The sequence below is a fragment of the Exserohilum turcica genome (assembly GCF_000359705.1).
Source record: "Exserohilum turcica Et28A unplaced genomic scaffold SETTUscaffold_2, whole genome shotgun sequence".
Lineage (NCBI taxonomy): Eukaryota > Fungi > Ascomycota > Dothideomycetes > Pleosporales > Pleosporaceae > Exserohilum > Exserohilum turcicum.
This window is the reverse complement of record NW_007360025.1, coordinates 2,782,329-2,795,083: the sequence shown is the minus strand read 5'-3', so window position 1 is coordinate 2,795,083 and position 12,755 is coordinate 2,782,329. Positions and strand designations below refer to the sequence as shown.

Below are 12,755 nucleotides of genomic sequence, written 5' to 3'. Positions count from 1 at the left end.
TTCCAGAACGCCCATGGCTTCCGCTGCATCGCCCGCACCATTGACACGGCAGCGGTGCGCTCCTTTGTATCCTCCCGTTACTATACGCGTTCCCAAGGGGCTGCGTAATGAATTGGACCGTTTGGGCGTCGGTGCCCGTTCTCGTCTTCGCCTTCTGGATGTACGCCAGCGCCCTCGCCTCAACCTTCCCCACGCTCGAGAACAAACGCATCGTGCTGTTGATAGCGCATCCCGACGATGAGGCCATGTTCTTCGCCCCGGCTTTGCTGGCATTGACGCGTCCGGAGCGTGGCAACCACGTCAAGATCCTGTGCCTGAGCAGCGGTACGGCCCAATTGCGCCGCATCTCCTGACCGACAGACAACGGCTAACGTGAGCAATGCAACAGGCGATGCCGACGGGCTGGGTGAGGTGCGCAAGAAAGAGCTAGTCAAAAGTGGGCTGCAACTGGGCATCGGCAGCAAGCAGGACATTCTCGTCATCGAGGACAAGTATGCATGGCAGCCTGTCCCGCCGCGCGCATTGCGTTGCTGATTACGGGCCAGGAACTTTCCCGACTCCATGACGGCAACATGGCCCCCTCGGCTGATCGCCAATGTGCTCAGCACTGCTTTCGCCCCAAACATGTCGTCCACCTCCCCCAAGGATGCACCGCAGGCGACGGTCGACGCCATCATCACGTTTGACGCACACGGCATTTCGGGCCACCCCAATCACAAGTCGCTCCATGCCGGAGCCCACGGCTTTCTCAAGGCGCTCATGCACCGACACAGCGGGTGGGAATGTCCCATCAAGCTGTACACTCTGACCACGACCTCGATATTCCGAAAATACCTCAGCTTGCTGGATGCTCCGGCCACCTTGATTGGCGCAATTGTCCGTAAGAAAGAGCTTGGGCGCTATCCCACTCCACTCCTGTTCGTCAGCTCGCCGGCCAGGTACAGGACTGCGCAAAAGGCCATGACGACTGCGCATGAGAGCCAGATGCGCTGGTTTCGTTGGGGCTGGATCACCTTGTCACGCTACATGGTGCTGAATGATTTGAAACTAGAAAAGACACACTAGCAGCTAATGCTGGCTGTCCATGGTGCGTGGCCGCGGCAAGGAACCGGGCCAGCGACAGAGCGAGCATGTCGGTGGTGGTGGTGGTGGTCCTCCTGGTGGTCCTGCAGGTCTCGTCTCGACGACACGACGAGTCGATTGGCTGGCCAGGACCAGCATGGGGGTTGCTGACCTTTCGGAGACGGTTCCCATAGGCGGGTTACGCAACAGCGCATGCAGTGTTGCCGACAAACAAGGAGCGAACACCCAGGCCGAATTACCCAAAGGCCCTGAGGTTGTGTCACGACCAAGAGAGGCAAGTCGGAAGTCGGAAGCAAATCCGCGGCTCACAGCTCCACCCGTGGCCCGCTCGCAACGCCCTTGCACTGGCGGGAGTGCGGCATGGGAGCTCCGTGTAATTGCGACCACCCTCCCCTACGCGCGAGGCCTCAATTCAAATATGCGACCAGCCTTCTTGATATTACACCATGTTCTAGCGTGCTCATCGTGTCCATACGCCATTCCACCGTCTTACGCCCGCCCCGTACAAACAGACGGACGGCAGCCTGCTTCTTGATCGCTCGCATTCACGTGCCTCGAGCAGCAAGGAGCAAAGCATGCAGTGCGAAGTGTCAGCCACACCATCTCGGTTTGCGTGCTCCGACAGTAAGCCGGAAGACTGGATTTTTGCGCCCTCTCAACTGACGCTGCGGGCATTAGAAAGCGCGCTTCTGAGACAAGACCAAGTGGCACCCAGCCGAAGCCCATGTCGAGCTTCACACACTACCCTGGCAGCACCTGTCCTTCGCTTGCCAGTCGAGCTTCATTTAGACATCATCAAACGCCTCGACATACGCGATAGAGTCAATCTGGCCTCCACAAATCGCTATTTCAGGTTCATCATCCCCCCGCTGACACATGACGAGCTCTTGCTCGCAGAAGAGAGCGCGTGGGCCAGGTCAGGCCAGCTATATGTCTGCAAAGGCTGCGTCAATTTCCACAGCTGGGCAAGCTTTGCCGACAGCATGAGGAAGGGCAAATGGTGTCGCAGTGGCATGTTTGCAAATTCAAGACTATGTCTGAAATGCGGGGTAAACAGTGCGTTGTACACTCCAGGCATTCATCTCACAATTTGCAATCGCGCACACGTACTCTGCCGTACATGTCAGCAACTGACCGACCAGATTGGCCATCACGGCATGTGTGCTGCATGTTCTCCCAACATGCCGTCAAATCGCCGGTCCCAGTACTTTGACCACGAGGATGAATGGACGTACACGACTACTCGCATGCCTGATCGCAACCACATGCAAGAATTCAGTCATTGGCCTGAAGGGCAGCTATCCAGGTATTGATTTGTGTAAATGGTTCGGTATGTCGGGATATACACGATTACTGTAACGGCCGAGCATGACTACATTTTCTACACGCTTCCTCAAAATGATGCCGTTCATCATAACCATCTGGCCTGGATTTTGATGGTTGAAAAGTCTATGAGTATTCCGCTGCTGTATTAATAGCGCTTATACTCACGTTTGTCGCTACGGCTCTTCAATACATCGTTCGTTTCCACGTCATGGCTGCCGTCAGTATTCACACGCAGTCTGTAGCTCTTAAGAGGGTGCATGGGGCGAACTGCACGTCTTGGAGCTTTAACGATTGATTTTCAAGAAGCATACCAGATGCTCCAAGATTGGGGTATCGACACATTGTAAAATCGGTCATCTCCTCATTGCCAATACCACTGGCAAACCAATACCACTGAACATGGCAGATTCAAAGCCGACAAGTAGGCCTACTTCACCCGAAATAGTGCGCCCTGATACTTTGAGGAGGCGCATCTCCTTGGGTTTCAACACTTTGGTTTCAGCCCTTCCGCTGCGAAGAAACACTCCCCAGCAAGAGCCACCTCCCCGTCCAAAAACCGCGCCTACGCCAAACCAGCCGCTTGTTCGCCCGAACGTGGATACTGCCCAACGCCCGGAGAGGAGGGTTCCGATTCCTCCAATACACATTCCTTCTTTGGCCGAACCTGAACAGCCATGTCCTTACGACGAGACCAAGTATCACTCATTCTCAAGCACTGAGCGCCGCCGATGCACCTTTTGCGGCATGCGACCACCTTCCAGACTCAGCTCCAGCTCGCCATGCAAGGAATGCCGTTCCAGGAGCCCATTCTCCCACATGAAACTAGGCTTTGGCCATAGACCTAAACTTAGAGGCAGGAAGGAAGTCAAGCCTTCAACGCTAGAGGCACCCGAAAGAGAGCAAGACTCGTCTGACGACGAAGGCCCACGCATTGTGCCTCGTGAGATTGCCGCTAAGAGAATCGGGAATCCGCCTAGGAAAGCAGCACTTCCCGTGCCTCGAGCAGGCGCTCTGAACAACAGTCTAGATCCGCTTACTGAGCACCCGCCGTATCACTCCACAAAACGGACTTCAGCCTCACCCAGCAAAATTGCTGATACCGCGCGGCCTCAAGCCCATCACGTGAGACCCACAAGCCCCAGACTGCATTATCTCCATGGCTTACCTGACTCAAAGGCATACCCTTATGTGCGCAAGAGCGAAGTCCAACAGCATTTTGCCGCTCTTCGCGCTGGCTCACCCAGCCCACTAGCCGAGTTTGCGCTGGCGGCTGAGCAGCAAAAGAGGAAGCAAGATCGCAGCGCCGACTTCTCAGAGACAGTGTACTATGGCAGGATCCCCAAGCCCGCGCTTGTACCTGAGATGGAGAAGCGGGATTGTCCGGAGCAGCCTGGACGCAGCAATGTTGTAGTTGTTGTAGAGGAGGAGACGCTGCAGCTAGGCGGACACATTGTCATTACAGAATGTGTGGGATTGGAACAGCAGCACGATCTGGATGAGCGGCTGCACAGCAGTATGCATGCTACAGCTGTTGAGCATCAGCACTCTCAACCGCGTTTCTTCAGACTGTTCAGCAGAAGCAATAGCCGTGCTGCGTCTCCCGCTTCAGACTCTCCGACGCCCAGAGACGCTGAACCCATCGTCAGGCTGAGAGGCGGTGATGACACACACAACACCGCGTATCCTTCTGGCTGCGGACTCCTGCTCAAGCAGCTTCTCCTCACATGCCACCGCCCGCGTCGAGGAGGCACCCAAGACACAGACTCCAGCAGCGACGAGCATGACTCGCCACCGCGAATCGCGGATCCAGTCAGAATTGCTTGCGTGAAGCGTAGGAACACGGGTACCGCGCGTCTGCCGAGGAATATACAGCGCCGAGACGCTGTATCACGGACAGTAGCGAGGAGTAGGACTTTTTCCGTATCTATCCACAGAGATGGAGATGGAGATGCAGATACAACGACTGTATCCTCACCGCGAACAGCGACTCCCACAACTACCCATCGCACCCCCGGGTCTCCCGCCCCCTGCATCCCGCCATCATCGTTCCGCTGCCCTTCCTCCCCTCTATCTTTGCCCTTGAAATCTTGCTCTCACTCCAATAAACAGACCCCAACGCCAGCTCTACCTCCAGTTCCAGCGCCACTGGACCCGCCCTGCCTCAGAGGCGGCGCCGGATCCCCCTCGACGCTCCGCAACAACGACACCCTGCCGCCAACGCTGTTCTGGCTTGCGGGCGGAAGCCGCAGGCCCGTCGACGCGGCACGCTGGAAGGCGCGGAAACCACAGACGAGGATGGGTGGGTGGCTTGGGTGGGCGGTGTATGGGTTGAATGGGGGTAAAGGGGGTAAGGGTGAGAGTGAAAGAGATGGGAACAGCGGAGAAGCGGGGAAGGGTGGGAGGAAGAGAGGGAAGAGTCATTTGCAGAAGGAAAAGGAGATGCCGATTGTAGGGTCGCGTGCGTCGGTGAGAGGGGGTGTGGCTGCTGAGGCTGCGGTGGGTGCAGAGACAGGCGGGCATGTGGCGTCGGGTTCTGGGCAGGAAGGTGGTGGAGGAGAGGCGGAGACAGCCGTTCAGCAGGGTGCTGTGTCTGAGTAAAGGGGTAGTAGGTGGAATTGTTGGTGTAAGTGTGTGTGGTAGATAGCAATTCACTACATGTCTCCTATCGTGCACCCTATTCCGTTGTGAAGTCCGCTGGTTGAAATCATGTGTAGAAAAAAAGTATACTATGAACGGAGCCTTTGATGTCTTACTTTCCTCCAATATGGCGAGGTAGGTTCATTGAATATTCTGTACATCCATCTGGTGTCGAATCAAGGCGCGCGGCCTGATAAAGAGCCACTACTTCGAGACCCAGTGGAAAGTATCTTACAACTCAAGGCCTCGGGTAGACATTCCCCAATACGACTACTTTACATTCTCATTTCGACGATTTCTCCTGTTCTTGTGTGGCCTTTACTTGGCGCTGAGCCTCCATCTGCGCAGCCTCCTTCCTCAAAGCCTCAATCTTGTCGTCGATGACGGCAATCTCCGCCTCAACGCGTAACAGCTTCTCCTGCATCAGCTTGTCGTAGTCTTCATCAGTCAGCACCTGCATGGGACTCCACTTGCTCTTTGCAATCTTGTCCATGAGCGTCTCTTTGGGCTTTTCTTCACCGCGAGCTTTCAGCTCTGCTTCCTCGCGGAGTTGGCCAGAGTGCCTATCATCGAGGTAATTGTAGCCATGCTGGCCGAGCCAGCCCAGCGTGCTGAACATGAGCGTGCCGGGGATAACGTTACGGGGACCTCTGAAGAGAAAACCTAAGGTGAAGCCTGTGGATCCACCAGCAATGGCTGAGGCGCGGACTTTATCCGAGCTGGAAGGGTTGAGATCATTCCGGGGGTGAATGGGTGCACCGCGGGTTATGTTCCACCAGTTTAAGAGGCCGCTGTGGTTGAGGATGGAGGCGCGGAAGCCCCAGAAGGTGGTTCCGAGAGCAAACCATTGCGCTCCTGATGCCAGGGAGAACAAAATGGGTGTCTGTGTGCGCAGAGTGCCGTAAAAGGCGCCAATCACCGTACCGGGAATTGCTGGGGGGAACAAATTTGTTAGCTCATATCGAGTATGTGAAATTGCCTCGAGATAGAGTTTCGAAAAACTTCAAGCATGATGATGATGATGATGGGAAAACTTTTTTTTTGAGATTCATACATCAAACATGGACGGGCGTCACTTCGGTCTGCTTTCGGATTCGTGTGGCGCCAGAATTCCATATTCCTGGCACAATGCATGTTATGGAATCAAGAATGACACGTGTGTGACAACTTGTCCATAATGCTTGATGCAACCATGGTAGACATGCTTGACATTGTGCAGCTTCAAATATCGAGCACAGCAAGCCGGTGTTCAGGCAAAAAAGTCGGATTTATACGTACCAGAGGCTCCACCGACCAAGGCGGCGTGCTGGGCCAGCTCGAGAGGATGCGTGACCTGCGCTGGGTCATATTTGGTGTTCATAACTCTCGCATGGATGCAATGCAGAGTCTCGGGATGCGGGGCCACAGAGAGCAGATCTAGACTCGGCGTTGTGTGGATGGAGGGATTGCAAAAGTGATTCCGGATGACATAAGCGAGGCCCAACGGACGCACAGCTTAAGATTTCCGTTCGGGAACGAAGAACTCACCCCACACACGAAACTACGACACACCCCGCAGCCAAACACCACGCAGCCCGAGAGTACCAGACGCTCTCAGCACTCGAATCAGACAGCGCGCGAAAAATAAAATCGTCCTGCGCGCGTAGTCTGACCAGCCGCAATCATGGGTGAGTCTATCCTGCCGTGCGCAAATTGCAGGCGTCACTTTCTTCGCGAGCCGGCTTTTTTTTGCCCCGCTCGGTACGGCGACGAGCACGACGACGCAAATGGCTAACGGTGGTTTCTGCAGCGCCCAAGAAGAAGGAACAGCAGAAGATGTCCCTGGGAGACTTCCTCGGTGACCAATGTACGCCTCGTCCCCCCTTGGCCTCGTGCCCTTTTGGGCCGCAGACGACTGACGGAATGCAGCGCTGGGATCATGGTCGTGCTGTCAGTACTCTGTACAGATGGTGGAGAGGCAGGATGGCATACGAGGCTCGGCGACGCTGACGCGGATATTCCTGCCCTGGAACGATGTGCCAGAGAGGTCAAGAGCCTTCTTCAGTCCATCTACACTGCCAAACTCGACGTATCCAAAACCCTTGGGCTTGCGGTCCAGCTTGTCCTCGACAATGCGAACGTTGGTGACTTCGCACCCGGCGAAGAAATCGGTTACGTCACCCTCGGTGGCGTCAAACGACAGGTTGCCCAAGTGCGCCGTGTATGGGGGCTTCGAGGGCAGAGGAAGGGCCTCGCGAGTCGCGAATCCGCGGTCGGCTGCACCGTCGTTAGCGCATTGCCCAAGGCCGTCATGCAGACGTTCTACCCACCAAAACTGCCGCCACGGTCAGCACCAAAGCCACCACCAGATCCGAACGTGGGCCTGTCGCCTCCGTATCCAGAGCGGCCGCCGGAACCTGCAAGGCCGTTAGTATCCAGGCAGCAAAGAGTCGCGCGCCAAGTGTCCGCGCGGGGGGGGGGGGGATTTTACCAGTGCCTGCGAGCGTTAGCACCCCGAAGACGACGACAGCGTGGCGACGTGGACAAACTCACCGGGCATTGGCGCATCCTCCATCTCGTCGGCCAGCAAAGGACCGCCCAGAGGCCCGAGACATCTCGGACTGGACCCGCAAGGGACCTCTCCCCGACCTTCCAGGCCAGCGCAGCAGCGCCGGACGAGGCGGCTTCGGTGCAGGCCGCGACCGTGGCTTCGATGCAGGATCAGATGCCGGTGGCGAGCGCAGTGAACGCCGCCGCCCACCCCCATTCGAGGGCGACGGCAAGCCCCGTGACTTTGGCAACTGGGAGCGCCGCGGTCCTCTGTCGCCAGCCCCTGCACCCGCTCCAAGTGAGGGCGGCCGCATGCGAGGCTTCGACGGAGCACCCCGTGAGGGACGCAGACAATCTCCGGCCTGGGGTGAGGGCCAAGGCGCTGATGGCTCACGCGGACCTCGTCGCGAGTTCCAGGAGAGGCCGCCCGTTGAGAGGCAGCCTACTGCCGCAGATACTGACAACCAGTGGCGGTCCCGGATGCGCCCCGACGCGCCTGTCAAGTCGCCCACATCTACACCCGATGTCAGCACACCATCGTCGCCAGCACCTCAGCCTGCTGCTCCTGCCGGCCGACCCCGCTTGAACCTGGCCAAGCGAACAGTTTCCGAGGCCCCATCGGCCCCAGGAAGCGCCACTTCCTCGGACAAGCCCAACCCGTTCGGCGCTGCTCGTCCCATTGACACTGCTGCGCGCGAAAAAGAGATTGAAGAGAAGAGGCAGTTGGCTCTCCGCCAAAAGAAGGAGGCCGACGAGAAGGCTCGTGAAGAGCGCAAGGCAAAGGAGGCTGCCGACAAGACGGCCCCCAAGGACTCAGCACAGCCGACGCCGACCAGCAAGGACGAGAGCAGTGCCGAGGAAAAGGCCAAGGCCAACTTTGAGATTCTGCAGCGTGTCGATGAGGGCAATTCGGCCGGCCAGGACGAAGACGCCGAGGGCGAGATTGTCCACGACAAGGAAGTCAAGCCAAAAGAGGTTGTGCGCAACCCACCAAAGACGGAGGCAGGCTCATGGAGGCGGCAGTCCAACACGCCGGCCACACCAGCCTCGACTACCGAGACCATGGACGAGGATGGCTGGAGCACCGTGACCAAGCCAACCAAGAATGTCAAGAACAACCGGCGAGGTGGAGGTGCGCCAGCTCGCGCGATTGCGTCTTAGGTGGGCGTGTCGACTGGTTGAGACTGGCCCTGATTCTGTATCCGGGATGCTCGCAACGCATAGAAACGGCGTGGTGGAGTCGTTTGTCTTTCTAGGCCTGTGCTGTCTGTTACAGTACGATTTGTTGGGCGATCTTCCGGTATTGTTGCATTACTGCACTACATTGTCTTTTGTCTTATGCTTCGACAGCCCTGTTCATCCGAGCGCGACTTGCAAGGCGTCCCGTGGCTGCTCAGGCCGGGCATGTGTTATGAGCCTTCTTTCCTTTATGCCCGATGACGACGCTGTCCCTAGACGCTTCTCGTCTACAAAAGTATTGGTCTTTCGTCTTGGACCTTGCGGATCCGGTAAAAACGGGACATGCCATTTTTCTCAGATATTCCCCTTGCACACAGTTCGCCTGTTGGTAGGATGAGCCATGGTGTGGTTGATTTCCGCGATGGATTTCTGTTCATTATCAGATGATATAAGTGTGCAAACATGTATTTAGCTGCGACTAGATTATGAAAGGGTCATCCACTCCACTCAGGCTTGCATAGTTGAAATCTCGACTCATCGTGACTAGAGAGGGAGCTTGAGAAAAACCAATTTACAGAATGAAACACGCAGTCGATGCTAATGGGTACTAAGGCTCGAGTGATGGCCATTGACGTTTCGCGTGTGGCGGTCATGCACACCCTGGTCCGTCCGCCACCATACGTCAGACATGCTCAGCTTGTGTCCAAGTCCGACATCTTGCTTTAGCACCCGAGCTACCAACATCCTCCCCTGACGCCCATCACAGCTGCCATTCGTGAGCGAATATCTGTAGCAGAATCACAGATATCTGTTGTCTTTTACTTCCGATTCTAAATGATCAAACACCCCCTATCCTTTTTGGCTGATGTTTGGTGAAGTTCCGTGGTGTGTATACACGACTTAGCATTGCTTCAGGGATTAGAGACCCTGCCGACATCATGCCTTCTAAGCCCTCGTCACCAGGGCCAAGCACAGCCCCAGCAACACCCGCAAAGCAGACCAGATCCCGAAAGAATACTATTCCAAATCAGACGGAGCAAGCAAGAGCAGGCTCGGCAGGCGGTGTCCTGCTTCCAAAGGAGACGGCAGCGAAAGCATCTCCTCCATCTACAAAGAAAGCCACAGCAACAACAAACCCAGGTGTAGAAGATGCATCTGCAACAGAAGTCAAGACACCAAAGAGAAAGCCCAGAAAGCTGAACAAGGATCCTACGTCAAACTCGACAGACACGGCCAAGTCTTCTTCCACCTCGAACCAAGCCTCAAGCGAGATTGCCTCGAACTCGGAGCTGGAAGCTCTCAAGTCCCGTGTTAAAGGGCTAGAGGCAAAGGTGGAGGAGTTGTATAGGTCGGGTACCATTCTCGATTCCCGAGCTGGGCGCTCGCCCCGTCGACGAGGAAAAGGGCGAAAGACATCATCCACTACGCAAGTTCCTCAGATCAAGACGACAAATGGTGAAGGCACTACCGAGGCGAGAGTCCAAGAGCTCGACGACGACGACGACGACCTAGACGCCGATGAAGAGCTCGTCCGTCTCGAAGGCGAACTCGAAGTCGCCCGCCAAGATCTCGAGCACTACCGCCCGCGAGCCCGCCGCTCACGCTCCGACGGAACAGACTTTGTAGAAGAAATACCCAGGGCCGGGTCTGCAGCCACGGACCGACAAGTCACACTGAGCGGCAGCTACCGCATCCCGATCCCCGCGTCCGTCAATCTTCAAGACGTGCAGACGATCAAATCCGGTGTCTCAGCCGCCCAGAACGTCGCGCGTTCGTTCCTCGAACAGCGCCGTGCCTCTGCTGCTGCTGCTGCTGCTGCTCGCGCCCAATCTAGTACCACTCCAGAAACAGCTTCGTCGTCGTCGTCGTCTCATGCCACTCCCCGTGCGTCGACGACAAAAGTCCCTGTGTCCAAGACGCGGCCCAAACGCAGTATGAGTTCTAATATCGAAGTAGCCGTGGATAATAGCACCGGCAAACAGAGCTGGAGCGACTGGATTGGTGGGTACAGTATGGCGATCACAAGGGCAGTCAGCAAGATTGAGCATGAGGCGGCGATTGAGGCGCAGAGAAGCGCTGTTGCTGCTGCGGGTAGTGCCAGGCAGTCTAGTGCCCCGACGAGTAGGAAGGCGGCTGGGAAGCGGCCGGCTGCAAAGGCTGCGTTGAGCGGAGAGCAGGTGCATGGCCTGATGAGTTGAGGTGTGGTGGAGGAAATTGTATCTCAGAGGGTGAGTGTGTTGGGGGAAAAGAGCGACTTGTTGTGACTGAAAAGTTGTCGAGGAGATTTTTTGTACGTGTGTACTTGTGGAGGTAGTCCTGGACTCAAAAAAAAATAGATGCGTGTTTGTTGCTGTCTACATCTTACTACATGTATGTCCATGTCGACGATTGCTGAGAAGATAACAGCGGACTTGAAGCTGGAGACTCAATTCTACTCAACTCAACTCAACAGCACACTATGCTGCTTTACCTTTGAATACAACAAGACTAGTCACTGCCCATCTATTGCTGGACCTCAACAGGCGTGCCCCCCTGCCCCCCGCTCTTCAAGCACGCCTCCAGAACCTGCAAGTCGCTCAGCGCCTCCTGTGGACTCTGCATCTCATTCGGGCACCCCTGTTCCAAGCTCTGCGCCCAAGCCTTGATTTCACTCTTGACGCCATTGCCCTCACCGGGGAACTCACGAGTCTCCTCCGCGTCCTCCCGGCCCTGTCTGCGCACCACGACTTTGCCGCGCGACACATGCACCGTGCCACGCTCACACGCAACCAGATACTCAGACGCCGAGTCGGACGTGCCGAACGAGACGGAAAAGGTACCAGAGGCGCCGTTGTCCAGCTGCAGCGTCGCATTGAGCGTATCAACGGGCGGTAAATGCGGTTGCAGCTGCGCGGTAAAGGCGGCTGCTTTTGTGATTTTGCGCCCGCCAGCCCCATGCAGCAGCAGTCGCGTCGCAGCGACAAAATGTATGCCGCCGTCGAGCACAAAGCCGCCCTGGTACTCTGGTTTCTGGCGCCACGACGTCTCGTAGTACTTTGAGCCTGCGTGCACCATGGCGGCGACACGCACGCCAAAGGTCAGCACGCGGCCGAGCGACGCGAGTTGCTGAGCCGCCCATGTGAAGGAGTCGAGGAAGCGGAAGTTCTCAGCCACGCGATATGTAGCCGAGGCATTCTTGGCATCACAAGTCCAGGATAAGAGCGACTGTGCCGTGGCGACGTCGTGTGCTATGGGCTTCTCGGCCAGCACGTGTTTGCCTGCTGCGAGGGCTTGTTTGATGTATGTTGGTTGTGCGAGGATGGGGAGGCTTTTACGTACGTACGTAGGGCTTTGTTAGCGCTGATACCCACAAGTACACTCTTTTATCTGTAACTTTCAACGCCAGGATGGGGTGTCTTTCCACTTACGCAATCACTACGGCCTGGATGTCGTCGCGCTGGAGTAGATCGTCGAACTTTTTGCCGTCGTCCTGGTCGTCGCTGTACAAGGCGACGTCTGACAGCTTCTCGGCGAGCGCTTGCGCGGATTTGAGCGTGCGCGAGTATACGGCTTTGAGATGCAGACTGGGCGTGTCCTGGATGGCGGGGAGATGCTCTTCTTTGGCGAAGATGCCGCTGCCGATGAGTGCGATGCCGATTGCCATTGTTTCTTGGAATCGATTTCGCAACCTTCAGGCTGGTCTTAGCAGAGTCCAGATGTGGAAGATTCTTGAGAGTCTCTTTTCCTTTTTTTTCCTCCTCTCTCTCTCACCCCCTGGGCTTCGATGAAATACCTATATGCTAGTCCTCCAGACGGCTGTACTGCGGCTAAATAGGGCAATCTGCCGTCCTGGTCCGTCTATGATGGCACTTTTTTTTTAGTATTCTTTCAATCGCCTTTGCCATGGTGGCCCGCCGCGGGGAGATTCGTGCCGCTACCCCACGATGCCATGACGTCGGGAGCCATTCCCAAGACGGCAGGGCGAACAGCCCTGCCGCATGTTCGGATTGGGTTCCCTCGGA

General features: G+C 56.5%; 7 protein-coding genes across 7 annotated transcripts; 5 read left to right on the top strand and 2 right to left on the bottom strand.

Annotated features, from left to right (window-relative positions):
• Positions 1-107: 107 nt before the first annotated feature.
• On the top strand, positions 108-1,065 carry SETTUDRAFT_19807 (uncharacterized protein; the record flags this gene model as incomplete). Its single annotated transcript, XM_008026765.1, has 3 exons — positions 108-324; positions 389-491; positions 546-1,065. 3 exons carry the CDS (start codon positions 108-110, stop codon positions 1,063-1,065), a joined length of 840 nt encoding a protein of 279 aa, XP_008024956.1.
• Positions 1,066-1,658: 593 nt separating this feature from the next.
• Positions 1,659-2,396, top strand: SETTUDRAFT_153990 (uncharacterized protein; the record flags this gene model as incomplete). The annotated part of the gene is made up of 2 exons (XM_008027541.1): positions 1,659-1,707; positions 1,837-2,396. 2 exons carry the CDS (start codon positions 1,659-1,661, stop codon positions 2,394-2,396), a joined length of 609 nt encoding a protein of 202 aa, XP_008025732.1.
• Positions 2,397-2,808: 412 nt separating this feature from the next.
• On the top strand, positions 2,809-5,007 carry SETTUDRAFT_153989 (uncharacterized protein; the record flags this gene model as incomplete). The annotated part of the gene is made up of 1 exon (XM_008027540.1): positions 2,809-5,007. One exon carries the CDS (start codon positions 2,809-2,811, stop codon positions 5,005-5,007), a length of 2,199 nt encoding a protein of 732 aa, XP_008025731.1.
• A 322-nt stretch (positions 5,008-5,329) lies between these two features.
• SETTUDRAFT_153988 (uncharacterized protein) lies at positions 5,330-6,406 on the bottom strand (the record flags this gene model as incomplete). Its single annotated transcript, XM_008027539.1, has 2 exons — positions 5,330-5,979; positions 6,325-6,406. The coding sequence occupies 2 exons, from the start codon at positions 6,404-6,406 to the stop codon at positions 5,330-5,332; spliced, it is 732 nt and encodes a 243-aa protein (XP_008025730.1).
• Positions 6,407-6,571: 165 nt separating this feature from the next.
• On the top strand, positions 6,572-8,736 carry SETTUDRAFT_179067 (uncharacterized protein; the record flags this gene model as incomplete). The annotated part of the gene is made up of 4 exons (XM_008027538.1): positions 6,572-6,713; positions 6,836-6,892; positions 6,993-7,452; positions 7,536-8,736. Exons 1-4 carry the CDS (start codon positions 6,710-6,712, stop codon positions 8,734-8,736), a joined length of 1,722 nt encoding a protein of 573 aa, XP_008025729.1. The 5' UTR covers positions 6,572-6,709.
• A 956-nt stretch (positions 8,737-9,692) lies between these two features.
• SETTUDRAFT_51392 (uncharacterized protein) lies at positions 9,693-10,832 on the top strand (the record flags this gene model as incomplete). Its single annotated transcript, XM_008026963.1, has 1 exon — positions 9,693-10,832. A coding segment is annotated over one exon (1,140 nt), but the record flags the coding sequence as incomplete, so codon positions are not given.
• Positions 10,833-11,100: 268 nt separating this feature from the next.
• On the bottom strand, positions 11,101-12,755 carry SETTUDRAFT_135946 (uncharacterized protein). Its single transcript, XM_008027537.1, has 2 exons — positions 12,162-12,755; positions 11,101-12,061 (listed from the first exon to the last, which is right to left on the bottom strand). The coding sequence occupies exons 1-2, from the start codon at positions 12,395-12,397 to the stop codon at positions 11,257-11,259; spliced, it is 1,041 nt and encodes a 346-aa protein (XP_008025728.1). The 5' UTR covers positions 12,398-12,755; the 3' UTR covers positions 11,101-11,256.

Bases quoted from the DNA above. Each gene is read 5' to 3' on its own strand.
- SETTUDRAFT_135946 (XM_008027537.1), bottom strand. From the start codon at position 12,397: ATGGCAATCGGCATCGCACTCATCGGCAGCGGCATCTTCGCCAAAGAA. The intron at 12,062-12,161 runs GTAAGTGGAAAG...CGTACGTAAAAG, and splicing joins ATCCAGGCCGTAGTGATTGC to CCTCCCCATCCTCGCACAAC.